At 42.3% G+C, this 15,078-nt stretch overlaps 1 protein-coding gene across 2 annotated transcripts in view; it reads right to left on the reverse strand.

The window, feature by feature from the left end:
* The window catches only part of HDDC2 (HD domain containing 2), a 25,622-nt gene continuing 10,544 nt past the window's right edge, over nucleotides 1–15,078 (reverse strand). For both annotated transcript variants that reach the window (XM_042939750.1, XM_042939749.1), the window contains exons 5-6: nucleotides 3,954–4,092; nucleotides 1–365 (exon numbers count right to left, since the gene is read on the reverse strand). In XM_042939750.1, coding sequence (XP_042795684.1) covers nucleotides 268–365; nucleotides 3,954–4,092 — 237 coding nt within the window. In that variant the 3' untranslated portion in view covers nucleotides 1–267. The remainder of the gene's footprint in view (nucleotides 366–3,953; nucleotides 4,093–15,078) is intronic.

Here is a 15,078-nt window from a genome sequence, read left to right on the forward strand (position 1 = left end):
TTTAAGGTTTTAAAAATTTATTTAGTTAGTTCATTAAAAAACTCCCCCCACTACCCTCAGGCTTCATCCATGGCATTTTCAGGACCACATCCTGTTCTGTAGCTCCTTTTATTATCCAGATTGTATCAGGTTTCTTACTGGAGTCCAGGCAACGGAAAATAAACAGACTTGCATCTGGGGAATCAACAAAGCAACAGTGGCCAAACAACACCATGAAAGGGAAAAACACAATGTCTGTCACAGGAGTGCAGCAACCCAGAGAGCACATCAGGAGCGGGGCTCACTGGTGGCGGCAGCTATGTTAGCGTTTCTTTCTGCCTCAAGTTCAGAGACAAGTTGGACTATCTCCGGGTGACTGAATTTTCCTGCAAGGCAAGAAGACAGGGAAAGAGGTTGACAAGAGAATACATCAGTTTCTCCAGCTTGATCCTAGGCTTGTCAGGGCCCGGGTTCTGTGATCGACTCCAAGACAGAATACAACTCCAGGTCCCGGTCAGAGGACCACTTGGAGCTTATCCTCCATCACCCTGGATGCCACCAAGCATTGGGGATGACAGTCGGGCAAAGAACTGTTCATCAGGCAGAGCTAGGGAAAACTTCACCAGGTAGAGAGCTGGACACAATCTCTGCCCATTCTGAAACCAGAAATCACGGGCACAAAGCACATACATATTAAAAAGACTAATAGGAAGAGCAGAAGGTCCAGGCAGTCCCAGGATGCAAATGTGTCTCTTGTACACAACTACACTAAAACCCACTGATCTGTCTTCCCTGCTCCTCAACCCTCCCAGACTTCTGCCCTGGGCAGCAACCTACCTATAAGCTCTCTTAGTTGAAGGTGGTTGGCGTGCAGGATTATCAAACCCACCACTTCTTCCCTGTTTTTTTCTTGCCAGTGCCTTTGTTGTTTACTGTTCAGTCCAAATTTGATTCCATTTATTCCCTATCCTCAACCTCTTCTCTGAACGTTCCCTTCACTTTCTGGCCCTGATGTCTGGCTTGTCCTGAGGATATGGCTTTCCCTGCAGCTTGTCACATGGTGGATGTTTTCTCTCTCACATGGCTCTTTTCACTGGGCCTGGGTCTGCCCTCTATGCTCCCCGTTGCCTCCAGGCCACCGTCTGCCCCACTGTGTAAAGGTCACGCTGTCAAACTATTACTGCGATTCCACCAAAATGGCTCTTACTTAGGACACACCAATTAGCAACACATTGCTGAATCTGATGACTACCCTTCTTGAAACATTTTCTTCCCGAGGCTTCTGGGACTCCTGACTTTCTCCTTTGAAACCTATCTTTTCCCCACCTTCCCCATCTAGTGGAAACTCCATTCTTCTATAGTTGCCAGACCAAAGTCCTTGGATTTCTCTCATAAACACCCCTACACAAATTCTGTTGGCCTTTATATTCAGAATATATCCAGAATCTGGCCGTTCCTTTCTTTTTCTATTGCTACCAACCTGGCTCAAACCACTATCATTTCTCACTCAGATACTGCGATGGCCACCAGCTGGTCTCCCTGCTTCCAGCCCAAGTGCCCCTTTCAAAACCCAAGTCAGATCCCACTCGCCCCACGATCCACCTCCGCCAAGGGGTCCCCATCTTGCTCAGAGCACAAGCCAACCTCTTAGGCTGCTCGGTGGGCCTCACCTGCCACCCTCTCCTCTCATCCACCCCCACGAGCCACAATGGCCTTCATGCTGCTCCTCAACACACAAAGTTTCAAAAAGAAAAGAGAAAAAGAGAGCCCTAAGTATTGACTGAATTAGAGAAATAAAATTGTAAATGTTATCAAACTAAAGCCTTTAAGTCCCCTTCAAAATCCTAACAGAGGGGGGAGTGGCACCCGGCTGGCTCAGTTGGTAAGCATGAGACCCTTGATCTTGGGGTCATGAATTCAAGCCCCACATTCGGGGTACAGTTTACTTAAAATCCTCATGAGGTTTGCCATGTACATCTTCATTGCTCCCGAACTAAGCCTGTTGTTTTCTTTAAGCATTTTTGAGAAAAGAAACCACTCCTTACATCACTTATATTACTTAAAATTCTTAACTTTTTTAAGCGTAGTGCACCAGAGTGGAAAGTGAAGTGAATTTTGATCTCAACTCAGCTGCGGGCACATCACCCTCTTTCTCACTTCATTTCTTCCTCAATAAAATCTGGAGTTTAAACTAGATGACCCTTCCAGTTCCCACATTTTTTGATTCTACTAGTAGTCTGATGTTTCATTTTCTACTTTTCATTGTGAGTGTATCAAAATAGAAGATGATAGTGTGAAAATGCAAAGCACCACATAAACATGACTTGTATTTTAGAGTTATGTTATTGGTGACGCAGGCTATCTTGGAGACCGATCATTGCTCACAACGGGTTGGCAAACCTTTTCCGTAAAGAGTAAGACAGTACGTACTTCAGGCTTTGTGAACTATGTGGCTTCTTGCCGACTACTCAATTCTGCCACTGTGGTGTAAAAGCAGTATAGACAATACATAGAGAATGAGCGTGGCTGTTTCAATAAAATTTATTTATACAAACCAGCACCAGTCCAGCTTGGCCGATGAGCCAGAGTTTGCTGATCCCCAGTTTACAATGCTACTCTATTTAGCTGAAGTCAAACATTTCCGAGCATCGTCTATATCAAAGATAGATGAGACAAACCTGGTCTTGGCCCTCACACAGCTTAGTACGGGATAGGCTGAGCAACTGGGGGTTTTGGGAAGAGACCCAGTAAGAAACATCCTTAAGGAAAACGCAAATCACACGGTCACAACATTATGGCAAATGCAGACTGAGCAAAAAGAAGGGAATACCTCATGTTGACAGGGAGGATTCAGAAAGGAGACTAGGGATGTAAGTGGCCTCAGACTGCAGAGCTCTTTAGGCCACTCCAAAGTGTTAAGATCTTACTTTTGAGGAAGAGGAAAGCCACAAAAGTTTCAAAAAGGAAGATGCGATAATATCTAGGTCTACGAAGGAGGAAAACGTTGAGACCTGTAGGATGAACTAGTGAGCCTGGCTGGCCGAGTGAGGAGGCTATGATACAGAAATAACAAGCAGAGAGAGGCAGAGAGAGTGGGGCTGGAAAAGAGGAAAGGAAAACGGAACCAACCTCATGAACACCAGCCAGCACCTCCATAGCGTATGCAGCTTCACTAAACACTGTTATCAAAATGAAGATAGTGAAGGCTTCTTGCCAGGTATCATTCTAAGCACTTCACGTGAACTAACCCGCCATGTCTTCAAGTAGCCCTATAAAGTTGATTTTAAAGATTTAAGTAATCTCTATACCCAACGTGGGGCTCAAACTCACAACTCTGAGATCAAGAGCTGCACACTCTACTGAGTCAGCCAGGCGCTTCTATAATTATCCTTATTTTAAAAATACAGAAACTAAGGCCCAGAGCTATGTTGAGTAATTTGCTGGAGGTTACATGGACTGTAGGTGGCAGAACCAGAACAAATCAAGCTCCCGGCCTGTGCAATGGAGCACTATAATGACACTGGTGACTTCAACTGTCTGGGGTTTCCTATTTTTACATCTCTTTTTCTACCTTCATCTCATATGACTTTACTCCTATAAAGACCTTCAGATTACAATGTACTTTCACATATATTCTCTCTCTTGAATCTCAAAACCCACCTGTGACTCAAGCAGGGTCAGTTCTGTGCTTTCCATTTTTCTGGGAGGACACAGAAAAGCCAGGAGACTGCCCGGGGCGGGGGCACACAGGCAGGTGTGGACGTGAACCTGGCTTGGTGCTCAGATCCAAGGCGCCAATGCTCTCCCACAATAGACCACCTCTCACCATGAATCCCACCCTTTCCTATTTACGTGCCCCAGGTGCAAGTGTCAGAAGAAGGTAACAACAGCAGATTTCGCTAACGTGATGTCAGTCACTACGCGAGGGTAAAAGCCACACTAAAATGGTGTTTACTGAAAAGAGCACCGAGTACCTGCTGTGGAATCATAGAAGTCCTGCAGCCTCCCCGGTGTGTTCTCAAGGTCTTCATACTCGGATGCCTGAAGAATCATCTCACACTGGTCCAGCTGCTTCACAAATTTGGCTTCTGCACTAGACTGGGTCTCATACTCCTAAGTGAACGGACAATTAAAGCAGCATGATGAGAGCCGCAGGACGGGGTCCTCCAGGAAAATTCAGACTCTGGTACTGACATCAGAGCCACATGTAAAAGCACACTGTGAACTGGCCGCCCTTCTCGACCACGCACAAACCCTTCCCAGAGAGGCTTCGGCTGTAATTTCACGGCTCACCATCAGCACTCCTTTCGAGAAGGGTGTGTGTGCCAGTCCATGCATTGCACCGGAGGCCTCAGGAGGCCCATTCGTTCACATCGACGCTCCAAGCATTTCTCTTCCTGTCTGGTACCCTGTCTTCATCTCAAGATCGTTACTCTTTAACCCACCCGAGTGCTGGAGGTCTTTTTAACTTCAAGCTAATATTTCGTCTCACGTTTCTCAAAGGATTTCCCTGTCCATTTAAAAAACAGCTTCCGTTTCCTTTTTTTTTTTTTAATTTTTTTTTTTAACGTTTATTTATTTTTGAGACAGAGAGAGACAGAGCATGAACAGGGGAGGAGCAGAGAGAGAGGGAGACACAGAATCTGAAACAGGCTCCAGGCTCTGAGCTGTCAGCACAGAGCCTGATGCGGAGCTCAAACTCACAGACCGTGAGATCATGACCTGAGCCGAAGTCGGACGCTTAACCGACCAAGCCACCCAGGCACCCCTTCCTCTTCCTTTTTAAGTGAATTTCTGGCTTTCTCGTTTAATTTTCGCTGTCCCTTTCCAGTGGAAATCTCTGTCCTTGCTATCCATACAGGGAGGATTCAATCGAGTCCCCTTGGGTTATAACTCCTGAGGATACAGTCAGGGTCTGGGAGTTCTTCATGCAATGGTGTGTGTGTGGTATTGGTGATAAGGAGGTGGTGAAGGCAGCGGATGGGGAGCAGGGTTTGTTTTTTTTTTCTATCTTCCTCCCTTGGGTCTGTCTCCCTCCTTACTGCAAAACTGAACCAAAAATCTACAGGAGGGTTGCCTCTTATAGCATGACACATACCACACAAGTCCTAATTAATACTGTATAGAATCGTTCTTCTATTAAGACCAAAGTGTTCCCAACTGATTTCCCTGCAAAGTTCTCATTTGTAACTCCACCCCAGATGTGTCTGGATAATGAACCTGTCATGCCTTCTTGGCAGGGTGATGTGATGTGAATCACTTAAGGTTTCTCAGTTTCTATCAGATGCCTTATTCTTATAAAGGCAGCTATTTGGATTTTGATAGAGCTGAAAATTGTACACGAAAAAACCATTTTAATACGAGACAAAATACATTTTGTTTTAATTCAAAAGCACTTAAAAATAACTCCTTTTACTTAATGCTGATTCACATTTACAATTATATATAAATATAATTATAAATAATTATAAAATATTATAAAATATAATATATATATTTAACAAATTCAAGTTCATTATTTAATGAAAAAGAAATGGAATATACTCAAAGTATAGCAGTCCAGGATTTTTCTCTATTGAAAGTGAGAAGAAAAAGATTTCAAGACCACTAGGAAATACCACATACTGTATAACAAATTCTGGTGAAATTCCATTTCTCTTAAAAATGTAAATTGTTGAGTTTTTTTGGTCAAAAAATAATGGTACAGACATTCTTCAATTTCACTTTCCAACAAGGAGGCAGGGTAAGAACAGTGTGGCCACAAAGCTCTAGAAGTAAGACAAGGCATCTTTGGGAACGTACTGCAAGTAGTTTCTCACGACAGAATGCAGAATTAATTGCAGGAGGAAGGGAGAGAAGACGCTGAAGGAGGAGGAGGGCCAACTCCCAAAAGGCCTTGTGGTTGTGAGAAGTGGTTTCAGCTTACCCTGCAGCTACTGGACATCACCGAGAGATTTCAGGCCAGAAGGGTCAGGATCAGATTTGCGTTTTAGAAAGATCATTCTCCCTTTGGTGTGGAAAATGGCTAGATGGGAAGCAGAGAAATCAGGCTCTGAGACTGTAGCACCAGCAGAGAAGTTTGGAGAATCTGGTCTGGCTTAATCTCACGGCAACGAAGATGGGACAAGAGTGCAAATTTGAGAAATGCTAAGGATGAAGAAGGACACCAAAATATGAATGTGAACAAAAGACAGAGCTGAGAATGACTTCCTAGTTCCTGGCATGCGTAACTCAAGAGGGAGCAAAAGAGAAGAAACAGACCCAAAAGACTGACAGAACAAAGAAACAGCAAAACCGAAACCTAATGAGCAACATTTATAAAAAAACTAAGGTACATAGCATTACCATGTATCACAAAATATACATAAGTGGGGACAAACTGGCCCCAGCCATAAGCCCCACTTTCTTTTTACATTTTTTAACATTTATTTATTTTTGAGACAGAGAGAGACAGAGCATGAACGGGGGAGAGGGTCAGAGACAGAGGGAGACACAGAATCTGAAACAGGCTCCGGGCTCTGAGCTGTCAGCACAGAGCCCGATGCGGGGCTCGAACTCATAGACCGCGAGATCATGACCTGAGCCGAAGTCGGACGCTTAACCGACAGCCACCCAGGAGTGCCATAAGCCCCACTTTCAATCAGCAGGAGCAACAGGGGATCTGATGCACCTGAGAGATGGAGAAGCTCAGGACAGCCAACAGGTGTGCTCCAACAGCACCTGACACAATCCCAGCCAAGGTGGATTCAGCAGTCTGACCTCCCAGGGCTCCTCCAGGACAGGACCCCACATAAATAGAAGCTGCTGGGGTGGAATTAAAACCGAGTGAGGTAAAATGGGGCGCCTGGATGGCTCAGTCAGTTAAGCCTCTGACTCATGATTTTGGCTCAGGTCATAATCTCACGGTTCCTGGGTTCGAGCCCCACACCGGGCTCTGTGCGGACAGTGCAGAGCCTGTTTGGGATTCTCTCTGCGCCCCACCCCCCCTTAAAATAAATAAACTTAAAAAAATAATACAATTGAGTTGGGTAAGATAACAAGATGAAGCAAAGAAAAAGTCCAGATAAAAGTGGGGAAAGAGCACAAAGCCAGGGAATATCTGAACATAAGCCACCGAACATTTTAACATCCCATTAAAACACAAACCAAAACAGAAGAGTAAGTTCTGTGAAGTCAAAAAAAAAGCTATCTGGACCAAGTTTCCTTCCAAAAGTTAAGGAAAATGAAGTGCATATCAAAATGAGCAATGTAAAAAACACAGAGATCAAATCCCCTACAAGGCTACCAGAAGATACAGAGAGCAAGGAGCGAAATGACATCTCTACAGAAAAGTCACCTCAGAAAGACATTCTTCATTTTTTTAAAGGATCAAATCTGTAAGAAACTACTTCAAAAAGAATTAAAAGATGTTAAGAAAATGGTAAGACATGAAAGAACCACATTAAAAAAATTAGAGATAGAGATGAAAGAAAAAGTCATTTTCTCAGCGAAGGCTAAGCAGCAAACAGGAACACTGGGATGGATATTTTAACACGATAAATAACGCCTTAAGAGAAACAGAAATTGAAAAGGAAGTTAGGCTTAAAAGTCAAAAAGAAATGAACATGATGTAAAGGATCTGAGAGAGAAGGTGACAAATACTGAGTTGAAGAAGAATCAACAGACAGACACGTAGGAGTCTTGGGGGGGGGGGGGGAAGGAAACTAAAGTAAAAGAAAAACTATATTCAAAAAAACTTTCTTGAAATTAAAAGCCCATACTAAATAGCTGAGGATATTGACCCAGAAGGACCAATACCAAAGCACATTCTAATGAAATTACTATACATTTAAAAAAATCATTTGTACACCTATGCAAAAGGAGCATCTGACACATAAGGAAAATAAAATTATGATCTAACAACAATGCTTTACGACCAAAGAGAATGGAGGAATGTATTTAAGATATTCAAGGAAAGAAACTGGGAACCATGGGATTTTTATATCAAGCAAAACGGACCTTCCAGAGTAAAGAACACAGAGGAACAATTAAAAACAGGCAAGATTTAGAGAATATTGCTCCTGTGAGTCCTTGTTGGAGAACTTACAAGAGAACAAGTTTCAGACACACAAAATGACCAGGAGAAATTGACATAAGGACTGGTGGTGAGCATCAACAGGGACTCATAGAACTTTTTTTTTTTTTTTAAGTAGGTTCCATACTGCTCGTGGAGCCTAACATGGGGCTCAGACTCAGGACCCTGAGATCAAGACCTGAGCTGAGATCAAGAGTTAGACACTTAACGGACTGAGCCACCCAGGCGTCCCAGAACTAAGATTAAATGAGGTGTGAGAGACAGCATGTAATGGTTAAATGATTTGACAGTCTAGATGGAGTTCAACTATAAAAAAATAAAGGGAAAATAAAAACAGCATAGGCAAAACAATTTTTTAAACTGTTTTTAATAATCAGAATTGACGATGGTGGGACATACAATTGTTATTCTGAGACATGTACATGTGTAGAGAAGGATAAAGCCTGTATAATCAGGGTTCCTTGTATGGAAGAAAGTATAATATAGAAGAGGTTAAGACATAACATAAGAGGTTACGTGAAAACCGTACAGTACTGTATCTGAATTGAAAACATCACCATGAACTCAGGAGGCACACACACATATATATATCTTAGCCCTGTCCATTAAAAACATGAAAACCATAACCAACTCAGTAGCAGGAAGCACCCTAGTGCGCATATTGTGGTCTTGAAACAACATAACCCATTTAAACAAAACCAACCAAACAAACAAAAAACAGGAAGAGGTCTAGCTGAAGCATGTTCGAGATAAGTGAGGCTACAATATCCTGCCATTCCTGCCATCAAGGAAACAACCAAAGTCAAGTGTTAACCCACCTTTCCTTTGTGAACTGCAACCAAAGAGCAGATGAGGAAGAAGCCTCTGCTAATATAATTATTTCAACTACTAAATGAAAATAAAATAAAAACAATAGTGTCTTACGATTCTGCAACCCAAAGGGATTAAGGGATAGAAGCATCAAGAAAAAGGATGGAGGAAGGGCTAGATGGGTGACTTAAGGGGGGCACTTGTGATGATAAGCACTGGGTGTTATAGGTAAGCAATGAATCACTAAATTCTACTCCTGAAACCATTATTACACTATCTGTTAACTGACTAGAATTTAAATAGAATTTTGAAGAAGAAGAAGAAAAAGAAAAAGAAAACCCAGACATCATGTGCCTCATGATGAAAGAATCCAACACCACCTACAGTTTTGCCAAAAAGATCCAACGTAAGTCTGATCCAGCCTCTGGATCCAGCTGCCACTCTGCAGAAAACAGGAGAACAGAGGAACATGAACTGCATCATGAGTGTGCAGCTGGCAAAACCCATGGCAAAACTATGGAAAACTCTGTAAGCCACATGGTCTGAATTCTTCAACAGATAACTTGCAAGAAAAAGAAAGAGATGGGGTGGGGGTCAGGGACAAACTATAGATTAAAGGAGATTAAAAAGACACATTAAGCCTTAAAAAAATGCACAAGATTAAGCTAAAATGTCTAAGGATGAGCACTTTGGTGAAAAAACCATAAAGAAATTCGGGTGATCACTGAAAATCAGGACAGTGGGTTCTTTTGGGGGAAGGGAGGGGCTGGCTTTGGTCAGGGCCTAGGAAGGGGCTTCTTGCGGTGAAATGGTCAAGTTCCAAATCTTGATGTAGGTGGTAGTTACAAGGATGTCATCCCTCTAGGAACTCATGCTATACAAAGGTTTTTGAATTTTTTTCTGTGCTTTGTTTTTCAATACAATAGTTTTTAAAGTAACAAAAAGGGCTGAAGAAAAGGAGGATGCTGTGAACCTGCTGAACAGGATACTTAAGTGGAGCTCCATTAGGCTGTTGGATTTGTATGTTTGGAGCTTCGAAGAAAGATTTTCAGAACATATGGGATAATCAGAATGTGACCACTGAAGCCTTGGAGGAGTGTGCAGAAAGGACAGGCCAAGGACACAGCCCTGGGAAGACAATATCAGCTCTGACAAAGTCAGCTGAAGAAGAGGAACACTTGAAGAAACTCAGAAAGAGCCAGAAAGGTACAAAGAAAATCAGGAGGGAGCCATGTCGCAGACCTGAGGGATGAGAGGCAACATCTTCTATGCAGCCAAGGTGTCAGGTGGCACCTGGGCAGAGCAGGACTTGCCAGGCAGAGTCACACAGAGGCAGTCTGAGGTCGCTACAAGAGCAGCGCATGGTGGGGCTGAGTCACACTGGTGGGCTGTGGGGAGGCAGAGGCAGGGAGTGGGGACCATGTCCGACCTATTTGGTGGTGAAGGGAAGTAGAGAGATGTAGTATCTAGGAAGTTTATTTCAAAAATATGATGTGTAAACATTATATACAAGGCTTACAAAAACGTGAAAAAGTTCCCATCTGGAAACTTCTATGTTCTCGGTGAAGGAGGCAAGATTATTTGCTGTAAAGTTGGGAGAGAAGTGCAAAGCAGGTGAGCAAAGAGAGGGATGGACAGCTGATGTGGGGCCAGAGACAGAGAGACTGTCTGTTGCCAACGAGGAGTCCTGCAGCCCTGAGGCTCAGCAGAGCCTGGAGACCTAGATGGGTCATGAGTGATTCCGGTCCCCAAGGCAGGGGGGTGGGAAGGTCCCTGCATCAGCACTCTGCAGCCTCCAGGTGGGACTCGGGAAGACAAGTTGACTGAAATGACTCAGACTGGGGTTCTGTGGAGCAACAGAAGAAGTTCAAGAAGGAGTTCAAGCTGCAAAGAGATACAAATCTGGGTCATGAAAGGGAAGAGAAGGGGACGAAAGGGGACAAGGCCACAAGTCTCCTCCCTCTTCCTTGGGGAGGGGTCGGCCCCGACTGAAGAGTTACATGAAGTCTCTCTCTTGCACCTCTCACTGCCTACCTTCTGTGACTCTCCCTCTGGGACCCAGTACTCTCATGTTGCTCTGCATCAAACTCCCCAATAAAATACTGCACCTGAACTACAAAGTATCCTTTGTAGGGAGATTTTAAAGGGTACCCATTAACCCACTGTGTCTCCCAACTGATTGGACTTCCGGCAATGGCAACTGCATGAGGGGCAGCTCCTGCTATGCCTTGGGATTCATGGGGATATTTCTTTAAAGTGAAAGGCAGGTGGTGGGGTGAACATCTTTCAGTGATGCTTTGAAAAAAATGAAAATGTTTGCTCTTGACTTACTGATATTTGGTTTCACACTTCTATGGCAAAGATAAATTATAATCAAGGATGTTGAAGTGCATTAAATAGATGTGACCCTCTGGGTTCATAGCTATTTATAGTGGTGAGCAGCTATGATTAACATTTCAGAAATCAATCAACTGGCATTTTCTTTTTTTAATTAAAAAAAAAATTTTAATGCTTAATTTATTTTTGAGAGAAAGAGAGAGGCAGAGACAGAGGGAGACACAGAATCCGAAGCAGGATCCAGGCTCTGAGCTGTCAGCACAGAACCCGATGAGGGGCTCAAACCCATGAATCATGAGATCATGACCTGAGCTGAAGTCTGACACTTAATAGACTGGGCCACCCAGGTGCCCCTCAACTGGCATTTTCTATGTAACTGTACTATTCTAAGTTCCCTGGGTACAGAATGACCGTATCTTCTTAAACCAAAATCAGAACATATGGAATGGAGACAGAAGAAAGATAGAGCTTACCGTGTGCCAGGCAATATTCCAAGCACTTTACATATAGTAATTAATCTGATTGCCATACAACACTATAAGATAGGCATTCTACTGCTATTGCCATTTTATAAATAAGGATATTGAAGCACACAGAGGTTCAATAAGTTGCCCAAGATCACAATGCTAGTAAACAGGGCATCTGAACCCTGGAAATTGGATATCGAAATCCATGTACTAACATAGGACATGAATTATAAAAATGCTTAAGTTAATATGAGAGTGTATATGGGTTGCATAGTGTTTTCCAAAAATTCAAGTCTACCTGGAACCTGTGGATATGACCTTATTTCCAAATAATGGAATATCTGGAAGATTGCAGATGTAATCAAACTGAGATAAAGTCACACTGGATTGGGATGGACCCTAGTCCAATGGCTGGTGTCCTTACAAGAAGAAGGAAATTTGGGCACAGATACAGACCCAGGGAGAACAGCATCTGACTACCGAGGCCTACATTGGAGTGATGTGTCTATAAGGCAAGGGATGCCAAAAGCTAGAAGCAGCATCTATCAGAAGCCAGGCAGAGGTAAGAAAGGATCCTCTCCTGGAGCCTTCAGAGCACAGCCCTGCCAACACCTTGATTTTGGATTCCAGACTCCAGAACCGTGAAACAATACATTTCTGTTGTTTAAAGCCATCCAAATTTCCGGCAATTTGTTACAGCAGCCCTAGGACAGTAAAAGAGTATCTTACTACTAGTAAGTAACTGACATGGTGTCCTAAATACAACAGAACTATAAATGCTTGTTCAATCAACCCCTGTGCTGCATCATAACCTAAAGACAATGCTGAACTAGGAGGCAGGCTTTGTCACCCATCAGCTAAGAGACCCTGGGCAACATACTGCTCCTCAGCCCCATTTTCTTATGCATAAAATAAAGGAGTTGGGCATGGATTTTCTTCCAGTTTTAAATTTACAAAATTCTAACATGTAAAGAGTCATAGAGATGGGATCCAGAAATAATTTTAAAATACATAAGAATATGGTAAAGTAGCCACTACATAGTACCAAAGGTCTCAGAAAGAGGAAAACACAGAGAGATACAGAGAAAGAGAGAAAAAGAAAGAGAGAAGGAATGAATTAGTTTTCTAGGGTTGCTATAAAAAGAACCATAAACTGGGGCTTAGGTAACAGAAATTTATGGTCTCATAACTCTGGAGCTAGAAGTTGGAAAGCTAGCTGTTGGCAGGACTGGTTCCTTCGGAGGGCTGTGAGGAAGAATCCACTCCAGGCCCTTCTCCTGGGCTTATAGATGGCCTCTCTCATGTTCACATAGCACTTCCCCAATATGCATCTTTGTGTCCAAGTTCCCCTTTGTATAGGGTAACAGTCATATTGCATGAGGACCCACCTGAATAACCCCATATTAATTTGATTACATCTATAAAAATCCCATCTCCCAAAACACTTTTTAAATCCTATCTCAAGGAGGGGCGCCTGGGTGGCTTGTCGGTTAAGCATCCGACTTCAGCTCAGGTCATGATCTCACGGTCCGTGAGTTCGAGCCCCGCGTCGGGCTCTGTGCTAACAGCTCAGAGCCTGGAGCCTGTTTCAGATTCTGTGTCTCCCTCTCTCTCTGACCCTCCCCTGTTCATGCTCTGTCTCTCTCTGTCTCAAAAATAAATAAAAACGTTAAAAAAAAATAAAAAAAAATATTAAAAAAAAAAATCCTATCTCAAGGAAAAAAAAAAAAAAATCCTCCAGTAATCACTTCCTCTTTGAAGAACACCTGAAATGATATAATTACATTTTGACATGAACAATAAAAATCTGAAATACAATTATAAAAAAAAAAGACGTCCTTCACACTAACAATAAAAAGTCCTATCAATTCATTCAACAAATATTCAAATATTCATTGCCCACCATCTATTTTATATTTTACTAGGCACTGAGAATAAACTACTGAATGGAGGAGAAAGAAAATCGTATCTCCAAATAACGTCTTATTTGGAGATACCTCTGAATTTTAGTGGGACACAATTCAATCCATATCAGAAAGAGAAGAGGGGAGAGGAATATCTTCTTCTGACGTACCACCTAGAGCTAGGTTCTTTTGTCATAAGATCCTGTGAGCTGTGAAGAAACATGTGTTGTGTACAGAAGGACAGTGATACTCTAGTTCCTGAAATACAGGCTTTAATAGACACAGGATGGGGAGAAATAGTCAAAGAAATTAGGAACAATTCTAATGTCTAAAACTCTCTTTAAAGAATACTAGATTCTAGAGAGGTACATTTTCCTGCTTTGTTTTCACGATATTTAAATAAACTTAAATGTATCTGTGCCCCCCAGCATCAGCACATACATACACACTCACCCCCTTGCACAGAGAATAAACACTGAGACTTAAACATGTATGCCCAGCCTGTACCTCAGGGGCCTCTCTTGACCTGAAGCAGCTACTTCATTCATAGGGGTGTATGAATTGGTTAAGGAAAGTTTAAGAGCCATGAATAATATTCTCTATAAATACATTTCTACAATTCTGTCTGAAAAATTTGTTGCTGCCTATTTATATGGTCCTCATTTTTTCCCCTCGGGCTCTTAACAGAAAAACGAGCCCAACCCTTTCATAGCATGCAAAGATGGGGTTCATGTCAGAAAGTAAGAAAGTGCAAATGTTCCTCCTCCACATCCATCAATATCCCACAGTGTCACCAACAAAGTAACCGAATCCCATGTTCTCTTCTTTTAAGCTGTCTGCCGGCACAGCTCCAACAATTCTAAAGAAGGACTGTCACATTCCAAGGCCACTGTGTACCTGTCCTGGGACCTTCTTTAACAAGCTTAATTGATTCAACCACTGACTTTCATGACATCATAAAACTGTCACCTATTTAGGGGTTATCGAGTCCTTTATGCTCTGTATTTTATATTTTTCCAAACCCAAAGTCTTTATTGTGATGTTTTCATTTGGAACCTACTTAAATAAAAGGAAATTTTCCAGTAAATGTAAAGTAATTTTTGTAAGTAAATTTTGCTGTAAGCTTTTTTTAGCCAGTAGCTGATGGCTAACTGAGAAAATAATTTAACAGATACTGCCACTGTGTTTATAATAACTAGGAGACAGAAGGGTACCAATTCTTATGAAAAGTTTTTTGGGGTTTTTTGTTGTTGTTTGTTTTTTGTTTTTGTTTTTTAATTTACATCCAAATTAGTTAGCATATAGTGCAACAACGATTTTAGAAGTAGAAAAGTTTTAAATTAAAGGAGTCTTTCCTTTGTAAAAACAATACTTGAGATTAGTTTCATAAGCTCAGGGGCTACTTTTTTTCTCTTTCTATGTATGAAATCTCTTTCTATAATGAACTCTATTCCATTATTCCTCAACTCACAGTGTTCCAGAAGTTCACTTGAAAGGACCTACTTTG

This window comes from Panthera leo, chromosome B2 (genome assembly GCF_018350215.1).
Source record: "Panthera leo isolate Ple1 chromosome B2, P.leo_Ple1_pat1.1, whole genome shotgun sequence".
In the NCBI taxonomy this organism is placed as follows: domain Eukaryota; kingdom Metazoa; phylum Chordata; class Mammalia; order Carnivora; family Felidae; genus Panthera; species Panthera leo.